General features: G+C 42.5%; 1 protein-coding gene across 1 annotated transcript in view; it reads left to right on the top strand.

The window, feature by feature from the left end:
* CD2AP (CD2 associated protein) overlaps positions 1–23156 on the top strand; it is an 85886-nt gene that overhangs the window by 9592 nt on the left and 53138 nt on the right. Inside the window, exon 2 of the mRNA XM_075414947.1 lies at positions 14793–14953. Coding sequence (XP_075271062.1) covers positions 14793–14953 — 161 coding nt within the window. The remainder of the gene's footprint in view (positions 1–14792; positions 14954–23156) is intronic.

Here is a 23156-nt window from a genome sequence, read left to right as displayed (position 1 = left end):
ATTATGTTAACATTTTCACATTATGAGAAGCCGAAGTGCAACAGGATCTGCTTTTTCTGCATACCAGTACCTGTGTAAGGATGTCGTGCAGGGAAGTGGGGAAATTGGAAGCTGTCTCAGGTGAGACCTTTTGCCGATTGAGGAGAGCTCCACGGCATTTCTTGCAGCTGTGTGTGCTGTAGGGTTGTGTGTGAATTAACAATGTGGTTCTCAAATAAAAGGACGACTGAAAGTGTGTAAAATTGTTTGCTCTAATTTTCATGTGTTCATCATCTTACTAGACTCTTTTGCGGGAAGAGGGTTTGCTCTTTCAATCTTCGTGCTGCATCCTTACTGAGAGAGAATCATAATATATGTATGTGTGTGGGTTGTAATGTAAGTGGCTTCTAATGAGTAGGTAGTAGAAGAAAACCTGACCAGGTAGATAACTAGTAACAGGAAGCCTCAGGCTGAATGAATAGCAGGTGAAATAAAGCTGTTTATGAAACATGAGATGTGCTGTCAGTAGAATAAGACACAGCCTGCCGTCTTAGTGCAGCAACATGACCATGCTGATTTCCTGTCATGGCAGCGTTGCTGGATCTTGCTGTATGCTATCATGCTTTTGCAGATCTGAGCAGCAATTGTAGTGGTAAATCCCAGCCAGTGTTTTTTAAAAAGCTGAGGTGATACTGCTGATTTTTCCCTCCTCTTGATTGTACTTTGTGTGTAGTTGGGTCACCAGGATGGTGCCTGGGGACAGTCAACAGGATTTGCTTTGTGTTTCTGAAATCCAAACTACGACTTAAAGTAAATGTGTGGAGAATGGTGGAGGTGAGGGTTAGCTTTCTATGAACTTGCATTCGGATGCTTTATCTCCTCACCTCAGCGACTGATATCCCTTGCCCCAGACAGCTTTTCCTAACCTCTCATAAGGCCTCTGCTCCCTTCTCAAATTCTTCAAATACCGATCGTTCTGTGTGACTATCAATTAGCTCTGCAAGACACAGCACATGCTGTAGCTGCTTCCAAGCTGCATATTTGGTGATTAGCCAACCATCAGGTTAAAAGAGCAACAGTGTTGGGGCAGTCCTGAAGCCCTTTCCTCAGGGAAGACTGATTTGGGTGCTTCAGTGCTGACTCTGGGAGAGAAAAAACAAGTTCAGCTCTTATTTTTAAGATGCTGCTCCTCTGGCATATTTCAACCAAATGGGTGTACAGAGGGAGAATTACTGAGAGCTAAGAGGGAGGATGGGCTGATAGGGGTGCTCGTGTGAGCCTGGTTTCTCAAGTGCTCAAGGGTTATGTTCAGCTACTTAAAAAAGCCCATGGTGAACAAGGGTGGGGGTGGTTGATGCATTGCAGTAGTAGCAGGGAAATGGGCCAACAGGAAACTCCTGTGACTCCAAAAAGACAAGTGGATAATCCAACATCTAGGAAAGAACAACCTCACTCTAGCAGGTGGCACAAGCAGGACAGTAGCTAACAGGTCATGGGCCGTGGCTGTTCCTCGCTACCTGGCGCTCACAAGGCTGTTGTGAAAATACTGTGTCCAGTTTTGCTTCTCCTTCCCCTCCAGTGCAAGGGGGATGCCAGCAAACTGGGGAGTTGAGTCTGGTGAGGAGGCTAGTGCATACAGTGTGCAGGAAGTTGGTCTAGCCTGGAGAAGAGAAAGACATACTCTCCTTGGAGGTGCAGTGAAAAAATGCAAATCAATGGCTGCAAGTTAGGACAACGGTAATTCGTATTGAATATAATGGGGAAAAATTATGATGAAAATTGTGTATTGGAAAAGGTGGCCAGGGTGACTGTTTTATCTACATCCTTTGAAGACTTCCAAAATTTAGCTGGAGAATTCCCTAGTGGCCTGATTGGACTCTGGGGTTCGCTTTGCTCTGACCAGTTTGGAGTAAGCAAGCTCCAGAGGTCCTTTCAAACCTGGTGTTTCTATTGGAAGTTTTGCAGATCACGCAGGTTTAGATTGCAGTCTCAATAAGATAGGCTTAAATCATTCTAAATTCAAGTTACAAAGGGATATTTAGAGGACTTGATCTCCTAACTTTTAGAACATAATTGAGCTAATGAAGCAATTTTATCTCCTTTAAAACTGTGTGATTGAGATTGTGGGGTGCCCTTGAGCATTGGCCGTTTTGACTGGCTTATGTAAAAATCCATTACAGAAGGATTTCTCTCCGTGCTTTTCAATCAACAGTTCAGGTTCTTTGTATTGACTAAAATGTCTGCACTAAAAAGTAAATTAATTTTATTAGTGCCATAATTATTAGGGACTGTCCTGACAGCATGAAGTCAGATAGGAACACTTGTCCCTGTTTTAATGCTAAGCATATTCCGTGGTTTTTGCAAGATCCCAGTCTGGGACCATTCAGACTATTGCATCATGCCTGTTTTTAAAGAGGAAGGGAACACTTTGTGCATGCTCCGAATGATGCTTTTAAGTTTCCATAAATGTATTCCAAAGCCAGATTCTTGCCATGTTTGCAGAAATACTAATTGTCATTCTGAATTAGGTATGTGCCAAATTCTAGGCCATCTATGAAAGCATTTTTGCATTTTTTAGAGCGGGAAAGGAGTTTTCTTTTGGTTGAAACCCAAAAGGCTTTCGGAGACTTTCTTGGTTTTGTAACTCATGAGTTTGTAACCTGGAGCTAGGATCCCGCTGTCCTTTTTGGCTAGAAGAGTCCTGAAAAAATCTGCAGGAGGAGCTGAAGCTTTTGTAGTAACATGGAGTCCTGATATTGAAGGAAGGAAACTTTTATCAAATTTAAGTACAGTTTGTTCTTTTTTTTTTTTTGAGGGGGATGACTTTTTAAAAAGAATTCTAAGATAAGCAACGGAGTCTTCAGCTGCAAATGTGTTTTTGTGAGCTAATTATCTAGTGGAGGTTTTAAGGGAAAAACCTATAATTACAGTGTTGACCCTGTGATACTTTTACTGCTTATTTGATGCTTTGGATTTGAACTAAATCTAAATGAGGTATGATCTTTTTGTTCTTCAGAGCTTTTTGGCATGGCTTTGTTCTAGCAGCTTTTGTAATTTGGCACTTTGTGGCTCACCTTGAATGTTCTGCAAAATGTTATAAAATTAACTTGAGGAAAGGAACAGAGGAAGAGGTGTAAATCTATATACAGAACATTGTCTGAGTCATGACTTAAGAAAATGTGGTGTGCTTTTTTAAAGTCTGTTTCCCTGTGCCCTCTAAGTTCCCTGGTTTTTTTCCTGCATATTAATTTATTAGCAGTTTTTCACCTTTGCTAGCTTTCCTGCAGGTGTCATCTCTCATTTCCAGGCTGGTTTCTTGCACTGAGCTCTGCTCACACTGAAGGAAATAACAAGTAGGACAAAACATCACTTTCTGCTTAATGTAACTTCCCAGGTAAAATATTGTGACCTCTTCTGTCCTTACAAGGTAGTATAAAATACCTGTAGGTGGTAGAGATTTTACTCTTAATACTTCCGTGTTGTGTCTTGCTATGAAGGGAGGAGTCTAGCAATTCGTGCTCATAGAAGCAAGGAGGTAAATCAAATCCACAATTTTAACATTTATTAAATTTGCACTGGAGTTTGACAAGTGTTTCTGATAATATTGGAGAAGACATGATAGGATGCTTCTTCTAGAGTTGGTTTGATGTACCTGCAGTGAGGAATGTATCACAAAAATGCTTTTTTCCCAGCGGGCTTGTAATGATGGCTTATCATCTACAGGATACAGTTGTAGAATTATGAGTGTATGTGTGGAAATGATTTGCTTTAGGGGAGTGAGAATTGACAAACTTTTAATTTTTTTGTTGTGTCATATCAGTGGTAAGCACTGGAATGCACTCTAGAAAATTATGGAAGCCTGGAGTGGGAAAATGAGGCATGTGTGGTTTGCGTATTTAATGCTTCAGGGCAGGCTACTGGGCAGGATTTCTGCTATACTGTTTAATTTCCTTCATGAAGTGTTGTGCTAATTGTGCTGGAGCCAGCTTCAGAAGCTCGTATTGGAGATGGTTACTGTTAGAATGCAGTATGTGATTTTTCATTGCTTGAAATAGTTTGGGAGAAAAAGTGTACTTTTTTTACAGTTTTCGATTGTTGATTTTCCTAATTATTTCAGCCATTCTTACAGGGCTGTAAAATTAGACATAATCTTTTATTAAAAATGTGTGGTGAGTCATTTCTTGGAGAATGCACTGTTGACTTGCCCAATCTAAAAATGCCAGGCGGATTCAGGGCGGCTTCCAGATGGACCAGTTCTGTGCTGACAGAAACAAGGCTTCTGGCTTTAGGCTGTCTCATGGGTATACTGCTATTTTTGTTTTTATTTTCCTTTTTTTAGGCAAGCTATTCATGTAGAGGGATTGTTGCTCTAAGCAGAAAATGTCTGTGCTAGAACGGGGTGATGCAGCATTGAGCAAGTAATAGAAGGAGTAAGGAAAAATAGCAGAGTGGCAAGGTGGAAAACTGCAGGGTGGCAAGAAAGAAAAATAAAAAGAAAAAAGCAAAACTACTCAAATACCTTATCACTGACTTTAACTGTGACTGGAGCTGGCTGGGCACCGTACTGTCTGTGAGTTACTGGGATGTCAGTGCAATAGCAGCGAGAAGGTTTTGTTGGGAGAAGTGTTGAGTGGTTGAAATTAATTTCAGTTTGGCCAACTTCTGCAGACTTGCCTGTCAGCTGTAGAATTAAAATCAGAAGTGTGAGAAACTTTAATGAGGGATCTGATAGATCTTGTGGATCGCAAGAAGTCTCTGAAAGAGAACGTGCTAAAGTCAGTTACACCATACAAATAAAAGAACATATCAGTATCTAACACCTAGGTAAAATCTCATTAAAAGATTTTTGTCTGAATCACAGAATGGTTTTATTTGGAAGGGACCTTTAAAGATTGAGGCCAACCCTCCTGCCGTGGGCAGGGACTCCTTCCGCTAGACCAGGTTGCTCCAAGCCCCGTCCAACCTGGCCTTGAACACTGCCAGGGAGGAGGCAGCCACAGCTTCTCTGGGCAACCTGTGCCAGGGCCTCACCACCCTCAGAGTGAAGGATTTCTTTCTTATGACCAATCTAAATCTACCCTCTTTCAGTTTAAAAACCAATGGCCCTTGTCCTGTCACTACAGACTTTGGTAAAAAGTCTCTCTCAGTCTTTCTTATAAGCCCCCTTTATATACTGGAAGGACACGGTAAGATCTCCATTATCAATAGAAAGTATAAAAAGTGGTGTAATCCTATGATTTAGGAAAATAACAGAACTACCTTTTCTTCCAGCTTGTTCCTTCCCTTCTTCTAAGGGTAATTTTTTGTTTCCCTTGAAGCTCATAGTATTTAATCAGAATGGGAAGCTCACAGTAGCTGGGCTGCTGATGCTGAATTTAGGGTAAGGAAAGGCCCAGATGTGATACTGGATGTTGTGAGACTTAAGTTTGAAAGTTGTTTTGTTGGTGTGTGGTGGTTCACTCCTCCTCCCCACACCCCCCCAGTGTGTGTGTTTATTCTGACTTCATTTTTTTTTTTTTTCCTACAAGCTGTGTTTAGAACAGTCTAAAATATTCTCCCTGTAAGCACTGAAGAGTACTCATTAAGTTTCTAACTCATCTTGTAAACCATCACATATACCCAGCACCTTTTTGGTGGCCACTTGGGGTAGAAATGATACACTATATCCCAGAAGAATGATATGTTTTCTTGATAACCTGTGCTATGGTCTTTGATTGGAAAGGCTTTGACTTTTAAATTCCCATCTGAAAAGAATTTTAATCTGGTGGAGGAAGCAGGGCTGGGGCTGGGGCTGGAGGGCTGAGCTGCCCCAGCACTGCGCTGCATGACTGCGAGCTCTGGCGAGGATGGGGCTCGCTCTGATCGGCCCTTACGCCGGAGAGGTGGGAACAGGCTTGTTGGGAGTTTGGCCTGACTCTGCAGCGTGGTGGCTGCTTGCCGTGGCTCATCTAATGCTGCATCGAACCTAATGAGCCTTCTGAGACATGGGGTGTGTGTGGAGCGAGTGTGAAGGCTGTTGCTTCAAATGGAGTAAATCTTCCTTGGATCCAAACCAAGTCCCTGCTGGGTGGCAGCAGGGTGTTTGTGGAGGTCCCAGAGTTTGGGTGGACACAGCTGAGCTGGTTTTATGTAGAATCGGCTTGGGTTCCAGCAGTGTCTGTTTGTTCATGTTGAAGGTGTCTTTGATGCTTGAAAGCAATGTTTGTTTGCCCAGCACCTGAGCTAATAAATTCTACAGATTTAGGTTCTCTGTCTGTGAAATAATCCACCACTGGAATTATCAGTTTACAGCAAATTGGAGTTAATTGTATATGCTTAAAAGAAAATATACATAGAATAGCATGAAAATCTTTCAATTCCATTGGCATTATGTTGTTTTTATTATAAACTAATGAAAGAATCCTGATGGCTTAGGGCACTTAAGACCTTAAATTAATATTTGAATATATGAGATCAGTCTTATCTTAAACTGCAGAGTACCTCCTCTGCCACGTCTCTTCCTTGTGGCAGCAGAAGTTTGTTTGGCTGGCGTGGAGGGGATCAAAGCTTCAGGAGCAGGAAGCAACGTAACTGTCTTGGTACAGAGCTGTTCGTCGGGGCTGGAGCTGGCATGACTGGTATGGCTCACTGGGGAGCAGGCACAGGTAGAAATGGCTCTGCTATGTGTCACTGCTACTTCCGAGGCCAGACAGAGACCTCTTTTTGAGCTAGGCAGAACATCTTACTTGGGATGCGTAGCGCTTTTCACTAGTCCTTGTGATGGAACTGTTTTGCAAGTCCTTCATGTGGAGCACGAATGTGATGGCTCTGGTCGGGTAAGTGTCTGCTGTCCTGTGTAGTGTGACTTAAAACTGTTGACTCACTGAAAGCTGTGGTGAACTCTGCCGTAAACTATGTGTAGACTGCGTGGTCTCCATTAGTTAAATATACTTTTTCCTTGTTCAGTTTCTTAACAGCTTGGAACTGCATCCCTACCAGCAGAGCTGACAGGAATCCAGTGGCCTCGTGTTTTTTATGCTTTATGTTAGGATGTGGTTTCATGGCAGACTTTGCCTATGTGCAAAGCAGCAAGGGGCGAGGGGCAAGATGAGGGGATCCGTGGAGGGAAACTGCAGGCGTTAGGGACCTGAAATTCATATTGCACGTTTTGGACGTTTTTATATCATTATAGTTCTAGTCTCATCCCGTGGACATAATGCCTATTAAAGATTAGCATGCATTAGGAGTGTTCCTGGGCTGCATATCTTTGATTTAGTTTCAGCGAAAAGAAATACAGGTTCCTTGCTGTGAGACTACTCCACACTGTGAACTGAAGCACAATAAATGAGGATGGTTTGGAGCTTTATTGAGAATTGTGCTCCTGATCTGGACTGTATCAGTGACGTAGAGGTTGATCTAAGTTGGGTTTTATGCAGTCCTGCATCTCTGACCCTGCACTGAGCCATCTTAGGGAGATAAACTTTCATAAAGTTGGCACTAAATAGTTTTTGCTTGGGCTGTTTTCTTTATCTGATTCACCAGTTGTATAAATAAGGACTAGTTTAAGTGCAGAGCAGGGGCAAGGCAGCAGGTGTTGGTCTCCTCTCCCAGCTAACTAGTGATAGGATGAGAGTCAATGGCCTCAAGTTGCATCAGGGGTGGTTTAGATTAGATATTAAGAAAAATTTCTCTGCTGAAGGAGTAGTCAGGCATTGGAACAGGCTGCCCAGGAACGTGGTTGAGTCCCCATCCTGGGAGGTGTTTAAAAAACATGTAGATGTGGCACTTCAGTATATGGTTTAGTAGGAATGGTGGTATGGGGTGGATGGTTGGGCTTGATGATCTTAGAGGTCTTTTTCAGCCTATGATTCTATTCTACGGTTCTATGTGAACGCATGGAAGAGAGGATGGGATGACAGCATCCTTGGGTTAAGATGTCTTGGCAGCACAACTTTGCAGGTTCCCCCCTTTCCGTTGTTGCTGTAGCTGTATTGGGAACCATGAGAAGGAAAGTAAGAAACACTGTTCCCATCGATTCAGGGTTCAGTCCCTAAGCTGCTTCTCATGCTGATGGCTGCTGGGGCCGGGAAGGAAGGGAAATACCTTTTTTTGCACAAGCCCGATGGTCAGAGTGGTTTCCCCAATAGTGGGAAATGTGAGGCGCTTCCTTACTCAGTATGAGGAAGACCGAACCCACATCTGCACCCCAAAAGAATTCTTTGATCTTTGGGGAACTGGTTATTGTGGTCAAGGTGGGTCATTGTGTAAACAGGAGAGTGAATCACGGGAGCAGATGCAGAGCGCTGGGGAAGGAGCCTGGATGTAAAGCAGTGGAGGCTCTTGGCCAGGAGGGATTTGTCTTTGGTTGCCAGACCCTGGTGCTCACCTTGTGCTTGTGTCTTACCAGGATAGCTTGGCAGGATGAAACTCAGGCGATTTTTTGGAAGCAGGGGCTAGAATTTTAAAGGCAGTAGGGAGTTCACCAGATCTCTTATTTGAGCATGTGTGTTGTCATTGGTGATTCAGGTCAGGGTAACAGGGAATTATGTGATGTTGAAGTGGAAAAAACCCCATGCTTATAACCACTACTTACGTTTAATGCTTATGGAGGTGTTTTCGTTGTTGAGCATTTAAACAAATGGACTGCGTTTTCAGTGTTAAGATCTGTCTTCAGTGGCCAAACGTATACTATGGTATTACTATTTAAACAGCTGGAACTCTCGTATCTCACAAATTGTAGGAATGGTTCTGGGGGAAAGCAATTGGAAGGAGCTTTCTCCTTCAGTCTGATACCTGATTTTGAGATAGTTGTGAAGAAAAGTATAACAGTTAAAAGGATAAGGTTGTGTCTTCTGTTGTCTTTTGTCTCTAATGGAAGCTTGCTGTCTGCTATAAAACTAAATACCTTTGTAACTCTGTGTGTATGTACTCATACATAACACCAAAAATGTTAGCTTGGTTTTATAGGAGACTAAACTTCGGGTTTTTTGTGATAGATGTACAAGTGGAAATAACAGTACCTAACAAAGTTTGTTTCAGGCATCTAACAACTGTCTGTTATGATAAACTTGAAAAGCAAAATCTCAGTTTCTAGTGTAACTGCAGTTCTGCTGGCAAGATGCTTCTGGAGGCTGCACAACTTTCCAGGGTTCACGTTCCAATAAATGACTTTTAATCTGAACTGACCTAAAACCTGCCTGAAGAGACCTTTATGGAGCATGGCATGCAACTCAAGCTTCTCTTGCTGCTTGATGCTGGACTCTGTCCCTCCAGGTCTGCAACAGGTTTCAGCAAGGCTTCCTGAATAGCTTGAGAGTTATTTGCAAGGATTTTAATTATCCCACAAACTTTTTTGTTTTGTTTTTTTATAAGCTGTTAAATGTGCTTTTCATGGGTTTTACTTTGTATCTGATTTGTGTCTTTTTCTGGTTACTACAGAAAGGTCACTGGATTATGACAGTATTCTACTATCCTAAACAAAGTAACAAGAATGTGAAATTGTGCTCTTTGGACATGTGTCTGACACTTGGTGATTTCTACTGAAGACACAGGCATGCTAGAATTTCAGTATCTTTTCCACTCTTTTCCTTGATATATTTATGGGTTCTTTTTATTTTTTTGATGGGGCTCCCAGGGGGCCTTGGTTAGCTGTAATAGCCAACTTGAGAAAGAGTCTGAGTAGCTGAAGACTTCCTATGTTTAAAATTGGTGACGATGGGTGTTATGCGACCACGCTTAGTGGGAGGCTTGCCTTCTGCTTTGGCGCTGGGATGTGGTTGGCAGAGGAGCCAGTAGTGTAAGTTTTGGAGAACTGGAGAGTGCACCTGTGCCAGCGGTGACTGAATGCCTCGTGCAGGCTGCGTTGCTGTGTTGGCTGACAGCGTGAGCTGTTTGGTCAAAGAGACAGTGTTGTTAGATGGACGCGTTTCGTGTTTGCCATGGGGAACAACGTAGTCTGTGATTGTTGATGGAACTGCCTGGCTTTGACGTGTTTGATCTGTTTTATTATTTCATTAGTCAGGCTATCATCTTACTCGAAACCAAGAGCTGAACAGACTGCTCCCATAAAGCCTCCTATAAGCACCTTTCCCTCAAAGGCATCCAGTCAGTACTTTTTTTTACTTAGCACTGGTGATTTAATCAAACCCCTGCCCCTGAAAACAGGTCAAAACCTTCAAAAAACGCTGACTGAGAAGTTCTCTAAATATGTTGGAAAGCTGTCATGGCTGGATGACTGACAACTGCCACCTAAGTTGTATCTTTGGCTTGAATCAGTCATAGAATCGCTGAGGCTGGAAAGCACCTTTGGAGATCATCTGGTCCAACTCTCCTGCTCAGAGTGCCGTGGGCTATGGAAGGTTGCTCAGGACCATGTCCAGTTGGGTTTTGAGCATCTCTAAGGAGACTACACAACCCCTCAGGACAAACTGTTCCATTGTTTGATCACTCTTGCAGTGTGTGTATGTGTGTGTCTGTATATATACATATTTAAGTGGAATTTGTTCTGTTTCAGTTTGTGCCCACTGCCTCTCATGCTTTCACTGGGCACCAATCAATCTTCTCCAAACCCTCATCAGTAAGATCTCCCTGAGCCTTCTCTTGGCTCTTTCAGCCTTTCCTTGTATGAAGTCCCTTAATCATCTTCATGGCCCTTTGTTGGGCTTACTCCAGTAGGTTCATGTCTGTCCTGTACTGGGGAGCCCAGAACAAGGACCAAGTGCTCCAGATGGGTCTCATCAGTGCTGAGCAGAGGGGGAGGACCACCTCCTTTGACATGCTGGCAATACTGCTCCTAATGCAGCCCAAGATGGCGTTGCCCTTCTTTTGCTGCAAGGGCACGTACCAGGTCCTCCTCTGCCAAGCTGCTTTCCAGCCAAGCAGTCTACAGCCTGTACTGGTGTGTGGATTTTTTCCTCCGCAGGGGCAGGACTTTGCCTGTTGTTTTGAACTTCATGAGGTTCCTGTTGGCCTACTTCCTCAGCCTGTTGAGGTTCCTCTGAATAGCAGCACACCCGTCTGGTCTGTCAGCCACTCTTCACGGTTTCGTATCATCTGCAGACTTGCTGAGGGTGTGTTCAGTCCCATCATCCACGTCATTATTAAAGATACTGAACAACTCAGCGTTGACTCCTGGGGCACACCACTGGTGACTCCCCTCCAGCTGGACTGTGTCATTGATCACAACCCTTCGAGCCTGGCATTTTGGACAGTTTTCAGTCCATTTCACTTTACACTCATCTTGCCCTGTATGCTATCAGTTTTTGTACGAGGATGTTATGGGAGACAGCATCCACTGCTTTCCCATCATCCAGTGAAGCAATCATTTCATCGTGGAAGACTGTCAGGTTGGTCAGGCATGATTTCCTCTACACCGCTTTTCTGATTCCCACTATAACCACCCGGTGCTCCTGGGTGGCACTGGCTCAGCTGCCTCTGATGCTTCATTGAACGGAGCTTCCAGCCCCTCGACTGCTACCAGGGCACTGAACGTAGTCTTATATTTCTAAATCAGTTCTGTCAGTTCTTACAGTCTGTTTTAATTTATTTTCTATAATACTCTAAGCAATCTGACTCTGATTTGGCTTGTCATTTTTTTGTTTCCTTCCCTCTTTCTTGGTCGGAAGCATGTGCCAGGTGATGTCTTGTATATGAATTCTTGCCAAAAGAAGATTTCTAGTGATTTGTTAGAGATCTAGGATAAAGACATCTTCTTTGCATGCAGTGTGGGAGGCGGTTTGTGATGGCCAATACTGCCTGTGAAAACTCAGGAGAATGTTGTCTCCCTCTCAGGTGAGCTGTGGTCCTGCTGGATGCACAAGAAAAGCATGGTTAACCACACAGTGTTCATGCTTAAGCTTCAGAAGACTATTTTTCATCCAAGACTTGGTCATTATGGACTTTTAAGTTACAGATAATTGATTTGAGTTGGGTTTGAAATTGAGAAAGCTGTGTAAAAAAGCAGAGAGGAGGTAAGATGGGTGGTTTTGGTAGTTTGTGTTGCTGAGGTGTTCTGCTGCACTTTCCAGCAGTTGAGACTTGCTGTTTTTTGAAAGTTTTGGCCAGCTTACATTACTGCAGTCCAGCTTACTGCTGACTGATTTTGGGGTCACCTCTGTTCTTGAGTAAAGCTTTCAGAAGTATAATTCAGAAGCTTCAGGCATTCAGAAGTATAGTCCATGGACTGACCTGATGCCTAATTATTGTAAGGAGTTGTGATTCCATAAAAACATTTTCTTGACACCACTGGATGCTGTTTTTGCTTGGGTAAATGTTATACTTGAAGACCTTTCAGAGGCTTATTTGATCTGGACTGGTTAGGTAGTAGAATGGTTTCTTGCCTGTCACACCATAGTGTGAATTACCTGGACAGTTCATCTAGTGCTGCTTGCTAATATTGAAAACCAAAACTGATCAGTGTTCCTCTCGAGGACCATGTAGTAGTGGCATGTGTAGCTTCTTGGTGTTTCTGTGTCAGCACGTGAAAAAAATGTGTGGGATGAAACTATCTTCACATTCCCCATGACCCCTCTTACTTAACAGGCGAGACAGCAGAGTTAGATCTGGTTTATATATCTATCCAAGGGAGCGCGGATGTTATTGAGTGTCACTGACAAATACAGGAGGAAATTCAGCACCTAAATTTCAAATGTAAAAAGCTGATGTTCATTTACTGCTGTTTGTTTTTGGAACACAGAGGCACATGAATGATGACCGGGAGGTTCTTGAGACCCTCCTTTGGTGGTTGGCATGACTGAGTCCATGTTTTGCAGTCTGGAGAAGTGACCAGGATGAACGTATTGTGCATTTCAAACACAAATACAGAAATGTTCCCCCAAGGAAATAAAGAAGCTTTCAAAATAATTAGTTCATGTTGACATAGTGTGGGTATGATTACCTACTGCTTCTGTGGAAAAAGGACCAGGTGTTGGGCAATTCAAGTCGTAGTCTGCAGTGCTGTAGGCATTTACCATGACTGACACCGTTCTGATCCATTTTCCATGTTTAACTTCCTAAAACTGTCCTATGGTGTGTATATTGGAATATAATACCTGTTCATGTGCTTAAAACCAGAGTTTATTGTGAGAGAAATATCTAACTTGTGTATTTCTTACATTCTCATGCATTTGTAGGTTTCCAAAATGGTTGGGTTAAGTTGGTTGGAAGATGACATTTTTATTTCCAGATTGTAGGTGATGAATGGCCATTGTCTTTATGATCTGTGGCTGCCAGAATTTCCTGTCTGTTGGGCAGTATTTCATGTCAGCCACTCAAAAAACAATTCAGTGCAGAAGCAAGACAAAACTACTGTGCTTGCTGCAGGCAGTGGTGGGGAAATATGATGCTTTGAAGCAAGCTTAAATAATACGTTTGGCAAAAATACATGTATAAAGCACAAAAAGCATATGTTACGAGTTCCAGGGTGTGTGTCACGTGCAAATGACTCTGGTAATGACTGCTGCTCAAATTTTCTTTCTTAAAGAAAAAAAAGCAAAACTAAGTCTTCATGCTTATATTTGACTGGCTCCTTTGTTAATGGGTGTATTCAGAAAATAGTTTGCCAGACAGATCATTCTAGCTTCTCTTGTATTCGTGGCACCATCATGTAGTTCTGTTTTCTACCAAGGGTTTGCTGACTTCGTCTGTAGGCAGCAGCGGGATAAAGGCTACGTTGCAACGTGCGTGCCGCAGCGCCTTTGAGCAAAACTGTCCACAGATCAGAACTATACATTGATTTAATAGAGCTGTAAGTTTGACACCAGGACATAATACTTTCTCCCATTTGGTTCCTTAATTTGTGAAGTAATTGTTGGATATTATTGTGCACTGATAGAATAAAGAGTAACCCGGGCAAAAACTTTTACAGCCATTCTGGATTTCCATCTTTGAACCCTGTTGTGCTCTTGTCTTTGTGCATGTTTGTTGTGATCTGCAGAGGAGAGGGAGGTTTCGTGGAGAACAGTGTTAGTTTGGTGGTGCCTGGGTATCCAGACTACATTTGAGTGAGAGGGAAGATTATTTTATTACTGCAGATTTGTGGAAATTTGTGACATAAACGGAATATCTTGAGGAACAAATGAACCTTTATTGCCAAACAAGCCTTAAGCTGTCAGTAGGCAGCTCTCATGGATCTTGTGCAACAGATGGACGAGTATGTAAATATACTGCTATGCTCCTCTGGGTAAACTTAATTACATCAAAATTAAAGCTCGCTTGCTTATTCTTCGTACAAAACCAGATGAATTGGAAGGAGGGTGCCTTTTAACTGTCTGTACAGATTAAGCTGTATGATACTGTCAGTGCTACACCTTCTGGCTGTGTTACATTTCTGGGATCAAACCTGCAAAAATATTGTGTGTGCAGCAATCAGTTTTTTTCAGATATAACAGCATATTCAAATGTAAGAAGTAACAAAGCATTGCATGTACATACCCTGCATGCACAATTTGAACCTTTCTCCCTGCTTAGCCCCAAAAATGTGTTGAGTAACAAACGCTTGCCCTGAGGGCAGTGATTCATAATTGGTAAATCTTGGGCTGGGACTTGGTGGGATGGGGGGAAAGAAACTGCACTGCCAGCAATCCTTTCCACCACACATGCACAAAAACTTACCTACTACCACAATATGACCTGGTGACATCTTCCTAAATTTACTTTATTCTAGTAGGCGACTGTCGGATTCCCCCCCTCCAAATGGTTGGGAACACTGCAGTTCACAAATGAGTGTTGCTTGAAGGGAAAAACTTGTCTTTAGGTCTGTCTTTTTGTACGTGCGTGGCTTTTAAGTTGCATTTCCATGTCTGAGTTGCATTCACTGTGGTGTTTTTTTTTTTTAGTGGACTATATCGTGGAATATGACTATGATGCAGTGCATGATGACGAGCTAACGATCCGAGTTGGGGAAATCATCAGGAATGTGAAAAAACTGGAAGAAGAAGGATGGCTAGAAGGGGAGCTAAATGGCAAAAGGGGCATGTTTCCTGACAATTTTGTGAAGGTGAGTTTTCTGCATTGACTTAATTTGACTGTGATCATACAACAGGCTAGTTGTTGTTGAAATGGTTAGAATACACATCAGTTGTATTTGTAACAAGGTGATTTTTTTTAACTGGAACACCTTTTCGATGGTTATGTTTTTTTAGTATGCTTTTGAAGGCCTTTTTTGTTTGAGTGAGTTCTGCTGTCTGTTCTGATTCACTTTAGCTTTCTTTTGGTCTGTACCCTTGCACTGTATGTTCTGTCTCCTTCCTGCTGCTGCGGTGCACTAACAGCTGTCTGTAGCTATGGTTACCCACTTTAGTGAGATGAGCTGCATAAAGAACCAAAACCACAAAAACCCCCCAAACCTACCCCTAGAGAAGACATCAAGTCGTGAGAGAGTTCGGAAAGTGGGGTCACAGCTCAGTCAGCTCAGCTATAATGAAAAACTGTATCCTTGGGCTGTGGTTGTGTGGGTGCTTCAGCCTGGGTTAAGCTGCTTTGTTTGAAGGACCAGTTCTGCCCTACGCTGGGCTCCTTGCTGCTGGCACTGCCTCTTTCGTGACCGTGCAGAGGGACAGGGCAGAAAGTGTGTCCAGCTAAAGGGTAACTGTGAGATCAGGCTGGCTTTCAGCTTGTTTGGTTTCCTGACCGGGCTCCCTGTTCATCATCAGCAAATACCTGAAACGGGAAGGGTGTGAGGTTTGTGCTCCACTGGGCTGCGGCACTGGCACGTCACCAGGTTAGTCATCGTCTTTCTGTATAAGATCCTCTGCTCTGGGATCTCTGTCTTCCTCAGTGCTGTGCGACTGGCTCGCCGTTGTTGTCTTCTGCTGTGAGATACTGCTTCTCAGACCTTTTATTTAACCTTCTTTATGTATTCTATGTTTGTGTCCTAGTTTTAATTGAAGTTCTTGCTTACACCTTCCACATTTTTCCTGTTTTTTTCTGCAAATTTTCCTCATGTGATGTTGAGTACGCACCTATTTATTACTTACTTCGAATTAAGAAGTCTGCAAAGCAGCTAGGTGTGCTAGTCCACGTGTAACTTCTGGAATTCAGTCTGCTGAGCTGCAAAGATTTTCTCATCTAAACCATGCAAGTGTTACGGAGATGTTATGCTTTAGTTCTTTATGCTTTCTAAACTTTTTAGTAACTTTCAAGGATTCCTTAGTGTCACTTCCGTAAAGTAGAATCAAAGAGAATTTAGATATTTCCGTCTCTTTTGAAGTGAAATTAATTCTTTGCAAACCAAAATTATCTAATGTATCTTAATGGGATACTTTTCGTATCGTTAAACCTAAGGGGAAATTTCTCCAGTGCTATAAATGCTTCTTTACTCTTGCTTGCAGTAAATTTGACAATTTTCCTGTTCATCTTACAGAGAAAGCAAAATTATTCATTTTTGATTGACTGTGGAGGGGTCTAAGTATCTACCTTTTAAAACTGATGGGGATAATCCAGTTGCTCTCAGAGGGGTCTTTTACCAAGGAAAAGTTTGTACAAATGCCTTTCACTTGTCTAGTATTTTTAAGTTGTTTGTAGTTTCGTTCAGAATCTCTTTTGAGTTTTGAGTGCAGTATAACTAGTAATTTTGCTGTAAGTGGTGTTTTGATGATTAATGTAGTGATGATGTACTTAATGAGCGCTCAGGTGCCACATAGCAAGAAAATATCAGACACAGCTCTTCTCTGGTTCTTGTGTCATCAAGACCGTCTTTCTACTGATCAGTAGAGAGGGGTTGGACGTGGCCTGTTTCTATGTTAAAAACTAAACATGTTAGGTGTTTTCTTGCCCTTCTGCAGCTGTGGGTTTTGTTTTAAATTTTTTCCATCCTGAAAATTCTTTATGTCTCTCAGCTCCAGGTATTTTTAACTACACAACTGTTCAATATGTGCGTGGCGCAGTCGAATATCCTGAATTATAGGGGACAGTCAGTTTTCTGGAAGGCGTGGGGATTTGGAGAAGCGTAAAGGAAGTTGAGTAAAAGAAAATTACTTCTTTGGTTTCATGTCAACAGGGGATAACTTGCCTTCTTGGTGCCGCAGTTGACTGCAATTATAAGGCTGATCTTGGGAATTTTTAAGACTATATGCGTAGGCTGGAAGGGTGTTGTGCAGTGATGAGATGATGGGAAAGCATTAATTGTTAGGGAAGTGAAAGTCATGGTTTTCTTCATGGCCAATTTAATTGTAGTTTCTTCTTAAAAGTTAATTTACAGGTAGTGATAGCTGGAGAGACTATTTCAGGGAAAGCTGTTGCAGAGAAGCGTGGTTTCTCTGGCTACTGCAGTAGGCTGTGGATACTGCAGGATCTATGAAACGCTACTATGACCAGATTGGTGCAAATACCAAGCCTCAGCGGCTGAACTCAAATACTCCAGCTTGGCCTGCTGCGATGTTAACACCCGCAAGGTGTGGGAGAACTGCGGGAGGGAAGCGGAAACAGGCTGCAGCAGAGTTGTACTTTGGCCTTATGAACAAGGAAAGTCCCTTGAGAAACGGATTTACTCATTTGCTACCTCGCCCAGTAGCTTGCCTCCACCAGGCGGTGGTGGCCTCTGCATCCTTGGTGCTTTCTATGGGAAGGAGTGTCTTCTGCTCTAAGCAGGACCCTCCCTACAGCTCCTGCAAGGGGATGTAGGTTTGAGAGTAGAGAAGTGTGGCAAGTTGGTTGGGAGGGATAATGACAAGAAGGATACTGAAGAGCGATAAATACTGCGAAGTTCTTACGACCCACACGAAAGGGAATAAGGAGGCTGAAGGTCTGAACGATGCAGTGAGGAGGAAACAGCTGGAAGGACACTAGGCTTGGAGGGCTGGGGGGACCTTGGGTGTATGGGGGGGATCTCCCAGGTCAGGACAGTAGAAATGTGACCAGAGAGAGCAAATAGATGTGGACAGGACCAAGGGCTGCACTTAGTTTTTATGTGTTTGGATGCCAGATTCTGAAACTGTAGTTGAAAATTTATTTCTTCCTGAAAGGATCTTCTTTACTCCTGTTATGAGCGTAATTTCAGGCATTAGATGGGGATCTGGCCTGAATTCATTATATGGATAAATTTGGCGTTTTTTTCGTGATATATATGCTGGTTTGCTAAGAATTGAACTGAGGCCAGGGTATAACCTCTCCATGCAGAATTTGGATGGTAAATTATAATCTGTGCTTATCTGAAAAGGGTTAGCATTTGAAGCTGAAAGTGCGCGCGTTATCCACTAGATTTGCCTAGCCTCTTCACATGTACAATATTTGAAAATATAATACATTTATGACGGATTAAACTGGGTGAAGATGGACATGTTTTCTTTTTCAAATGTTAGATCTTTCTAGAGAAGATGAGCTCTTTAAAAGAAGCCCTTGATTTTCGTCAGACAGCTGCAGGAGATGTGGGGGCAGCCACTAATTCCAGGTAGTTTGGCTTTTGCTGATTTTGTTCGTTTGTCTGTTTGTCATCCTGTCCGAGGGCAGGAAAAGTGCTGGTTGCCTTGGTGGCAGCTGCAAACAGTCCTTGGCTGCCAGGCAGCGTGCGGCTGCTTCTTGCTTGTTTGAAGGACAACCAGAATGTTGACAGGAGGATTGTGGCTGCATGACGGATGTGTTGGATGCCCCAGATTCAGACTGTATCATCACTGCTAAAGCAGATCAGTCCCCTTCTGTTCCTTTCTTCTGAGCGTCATCAATACATAGGATTTACTGACGTTTTACACCACTGCTCACGCTTTAACTTTTGCATGTTTTGACAAATGCATCTTTTCAGTTTGTAGTATGACCAAGTGCTATCAACTTTGTTTGGAGTTGTTAGAGTTGTGCTTTTTGATTGTGTCTTTTTTTTTCCTCAAGTCTTCTAAATATTGCAAAGCAGGTTATGTCGTGGGTTTACATTTCATGCAATTGGCTCTTTGCTGTCAGAAGTACAGCAAAGGAAGCTAACATTGTGTTTTCAGATAGGTTACTTTGTTGTACAGACAAGTAGGTGAGCTAAGCACTACATGACTTTGAAATACTCACATGTAGAAGGGAATGTAGAGAAGTTTCCCGTGGATACTGATGTGATGCTGATGCTTGGTACCTTATAACATCTGCTGGTAACTTTTTGGTTGGGTTTTTTTGGCTTCTACCCAGACTTGTTGCCCTTTGGTGAGATCCTGAAGAAGGATTGGAGCTTGGTGGTGCCTGGTTCCTAGTGCCGGCTGGGGCCTGGGCATTTTCTGCAAGCTCGTCGGGTTAACCAGCAGTCTGAGATGGTCTGTCCCAAAAGGTGCAGTTCTTGATGCTGACTTCCACTTGCATTGTTTTGTATTCAAAGAAAAAGAACAGGTAGACTCGGTTAAGGGGAACCCCATAAAGCCTCCAGAACATCCTCAGGTACTAGTGTGACAGTGTCACTGCATTGGATGGAGAGCAGGAGGTATTGTAAAGGCTGGGGAGGGAAGGAGGGGGGGTGAAGGGATGGCCGAAGCAGTCCTGAAACCAGAGCTCAGGGGTGGTGGAGAAGCTTGCTGTGGCTGTATAGTTGAAAACAAGTAAGTAAAAAAGTTACAAGCAATTACACCACCCGCTTGTGAAGCTAATTTCCTTGAATTCACTTTTCAATAATAAGTCTTTTTAAAGACTGTCTGCTTGTATTGCAGTGTTGGAGTTTGGAGTGCATAGATTTCCAATTTTGTTAACAAAACCTGTTTTGAAATTTCTGTTTGAAGTGTGTGCACATACGCTTTTAGTGGGGCTTAAATATTTGAAATGGAGTTCTTGTTCCTGACATTGTTACTGTCATTTTTCTCCCTCTTCCTGTATGGGCAATTTAAAATAAACAGCTTCCTAAATTCCTGAAAGGAATTAGCAGTGAAAACCTAGTAGACTTGTTGTTTTCTTTGAGAGTGGCTTTTCTTTTCTATAATTCATCACGGTGCAAAATGTGCACACAGACGTTCATCTCCAGTATGGGTTGGAGCAGTGCTGTAATGCTGTTAGATGGAATGTGTGAAGTTTTTTGAGATGTTAAGCCATGTGGAAGGCTTTTGGGGTTGGTTGTGTATTTTATTGTTTGTTTGCTTATTTATTTTTATTTTTCATAGCTCTAGTCACTCTTCAGCCAACGTTGATAAGCTGGAAGTGATGATTTGATTTTCATCCTTTTGCTCATTTTTGAACATTTGTGTCCATACATAGCTGAGAAGGTTTTTAAGAACAGAATTTGCTTGTTTTATTTCCTTTATTGCTATCTTAGTTTTGTTACTAGCTATACTGTGAGTAATATGGCTTTTCACTGTAGTAAAACCAGTTCGATCATAAGCTCAAGGCAGTAACTCAAACGAGGGAGGAGCAGTGAATAGATTAATTAGTAGCTTTCATCTGTTAAGGTAGAAAAGTTTGCTGGTAGGCTTCGGGGGCGTTCTGGTGAGTGAGGTGGACACTTCTGCAACTGTGTTTTTGGGACATGCATGGCGTGAGCTGCCCCCTGAGCAGAGGACGTGTCTGTGAGAGAGCTGGTTCACAGAAAGCTTTGTGCCTGCACAGGTGTGGGCGGCTGCTCCCGCTCAGCTCGGCGCCGAGCCTGGATCCTGTTCAGGTTAACATGTGAACTTTGCTCACTGTGACATTTTTCTTCCTCCTCCTAAATAAAAAAAAAAAAAAAAACCAAAAAAAACAAACCTGCAACGCTGGGTGTGTTCGAGCAAATATGTCCTTGGACGCGGTAAGCTTGCTCTATTTTCCATATGTTCTTAACATCAAATATTGTTAATAGACTTTGCATTTCAGGGTAATGAATGTGAACAACAGCACAAATTTTAAAGTTGTGATTGCAATATAATTTTCAGATTTTTTTTTTAATATATAGTGAAAATTCTTGGCCTTAGAGTTGTTTGTGTGATAAGCTAAACCAAACCCAAGTAATTTTATCTACCTTTTGTAGTGTGTAGAGACGCTTAGGAGCTGCAGACAACTGTGGTGCTTGCATGAAGAATTTCTTTTAAAAAGGGCAGTTTGTTTTTAGGGGTTACTTTCTTGTTCAGCTTCCTGGGGTATGTGTTTGTCCACATAAACAAAACAAAACTCAAGCGCCGTTGCTTCCCTTAAAAGCCCCCCTAGACCAAATCTTGAGAGTATTAGCACAGCTGCGCTACCTGCTTAAGGCTGTGCCTTTGCTGCCTCCTTCCTATGTGCTCGCTGGTGGGATGCTGATAAGCACCGAGCGTGCTGTGAACCGGTGAGAGAAGTTTTGGCTGAAAGCTCCTTCAGGCGTAGCGTCTTCCGTAATTCCGTTTCAAAAAGAAAAAATTGACCTCGCCCAGAACTTTAAACAGGAATCATGGAGTCGGGAGGGATCATGGGCAAGATAGTGCCACTCTCTTCTGGGTCGTTCTTAATTCTAACTTAGGCACTATTAAATAGTGTAGTAACATTAATTAAAAAACCAGATTAGTAACTCTAAGCTTTTAAACACTGTAAGTAGGATAAGCCATGTGCATCTAGTTTGAAGTAATTAGGATGTCTTTATAGAATGGAATAAAACATATTTATTGCCGGAATTTTGGGGTTTGCTCCTCTGCTAGGTGTTCTGTCCAAATTCTTTGCATCTAGGTAAGCCTTGGAGAAACTTAGATACACAGTACTCTGTCAATCCAAATCGATCAAATGATATTTTTGTTTATACAGCTTTTTCCTTTGCTTTGTTGTTGTTTTGAGGAAACTGTCATGGCAGTGGGTTGAGGCTGGGGAGCTCAGGGGTGTTGTCAGCTTCCCGGAGAGAGGCGGGCAGCCCTGCCGGTAAGAAGGCGATGCTTGCTTCAAAGCTGGTGGTTCTTGTTTTTCAGAAACAAAGATAACATGCAAGATTGAAAGCCATATTAAGTAATTTTGGTTTCAGTGCTGCGTATATGAGAGAAACGATGGGTGCAAGGAGTGAAGCTGAGCATGCAAGCTGGTGCTTTTAAGACCTGTTGCCGATACGATGGTGCCATCCGTTGTTCTTGCTGATTTTTCTTCTGGCTTTTGGAGAAAATAGTGCCACTGGAGAGTGTCTTATCAGGGGGTGCCACGTGGGTTTGCCGGAGCTGCTCCCGCTAATCCTGTCTATCGGCATGTGTCTGGGATTTGCAAGAACGGTGGTAATTCCTGTGCTTGTGGGATGAGACATTTCTCTGCTAGCCATCTATTTTGGTCTTAATAAACAAGGAAACAGCTTTCTCCCAACTGGAATGTCAGGATACATGGCTTGGGTGAGCCTTGTTTGTTATGGGGCAACCATTGTTTCCAAAAATAACACTAAAAAAACCACGAACAGCTGAAAACATTGGCAGATGTAGCCAGTGTCACTGATACATAGGCATATAGTAATATATAAGAGTTTTTGCTAGCATTCAGAGCTCATTATGGATTATTTTTATTCCTGTGATTTTTGCAGTTGAATCACTGGATTGACTGCTTGGGCTTATGTCTGTTGGGCCCTGGCCCTGTGAGTTCCCTCTGTAAACTGACTGTATCTGGCACGAAGAAGGGAAAAAAGCGAAGCCTTGAGGTTGGGTTGATTTTGCAGATGGTTTGAGACTTTGAACCGTAGAGCTGCTGTTGCTGACACAGCTGAGCCAACACAGCCACTTGTGGGCACCTGAGTGCCAGGTTGTCTTTTCATATCGTCACTATGGTCACACTGGGATTTTATTGCCTTATTGGTGTTGGTTGGGTGATGTGTGAATTATTTCATATTCTAAGGCAGTATAGGTATGTTAATTGGAAAGATATGGTATGAGAAAGTTATGTGGCTATGTGAATTATTTATCTTGATGGACTATTAGATCTGAAATGTTACAGATGCTTTCCTCAAAAATTAGCTATTGAAGTGCAGAAATTTTGGTGAAGTGATGTGGCCCTTTCTGGGCTCTAGATGAGAATGTTTTAAAAAAATCACATCTCAAGAAGGTTTCCGTTTGCATTTGTAAATTGTTATTTCACTCTAAGAGTAAAAATCTGTAGCATCATTAATTCTTCTGTGGCTGAATGCGAACACAGAATGAAGAAAACACTGGTGCTTCTTTTGATATTTAGTATTTCAAAATACTGTGTTGCCAAGAGCATTGGAGAAATGGAAAGAGCTCCTAAATCCCTCCTCAGTGGCTGGACTGATGTGGAAGGGAACTTGAGGTACTGTTCGAAGGATGACAGGACAAAGTGTGATTAATCATAGAATGCTTTGGGTTGGAAGGGACCTTTAGAGACCATCT

The sequence above is a fragment of the Opisthocomus hoazin genome, chromosome 2, assembly GCF_030867145.1.
Source record: "Opisthocomus hoazin isolate bOpiHoa1 chromosome 2, bOpiHoa1.hap1, whole genome shotgun sequence".
Taxonomy (NCBI): Eukaryota; Metazoa; Chordata; class Aves; order Opisthocomiformes; family Opisthocomidae; genus Opisthocomus; species Opisthocomus hoazin.
Note: the sequence above shows the minus strand (reverse complement) of the source record. Positions and strands in the feature narration are given on the sequence as shown.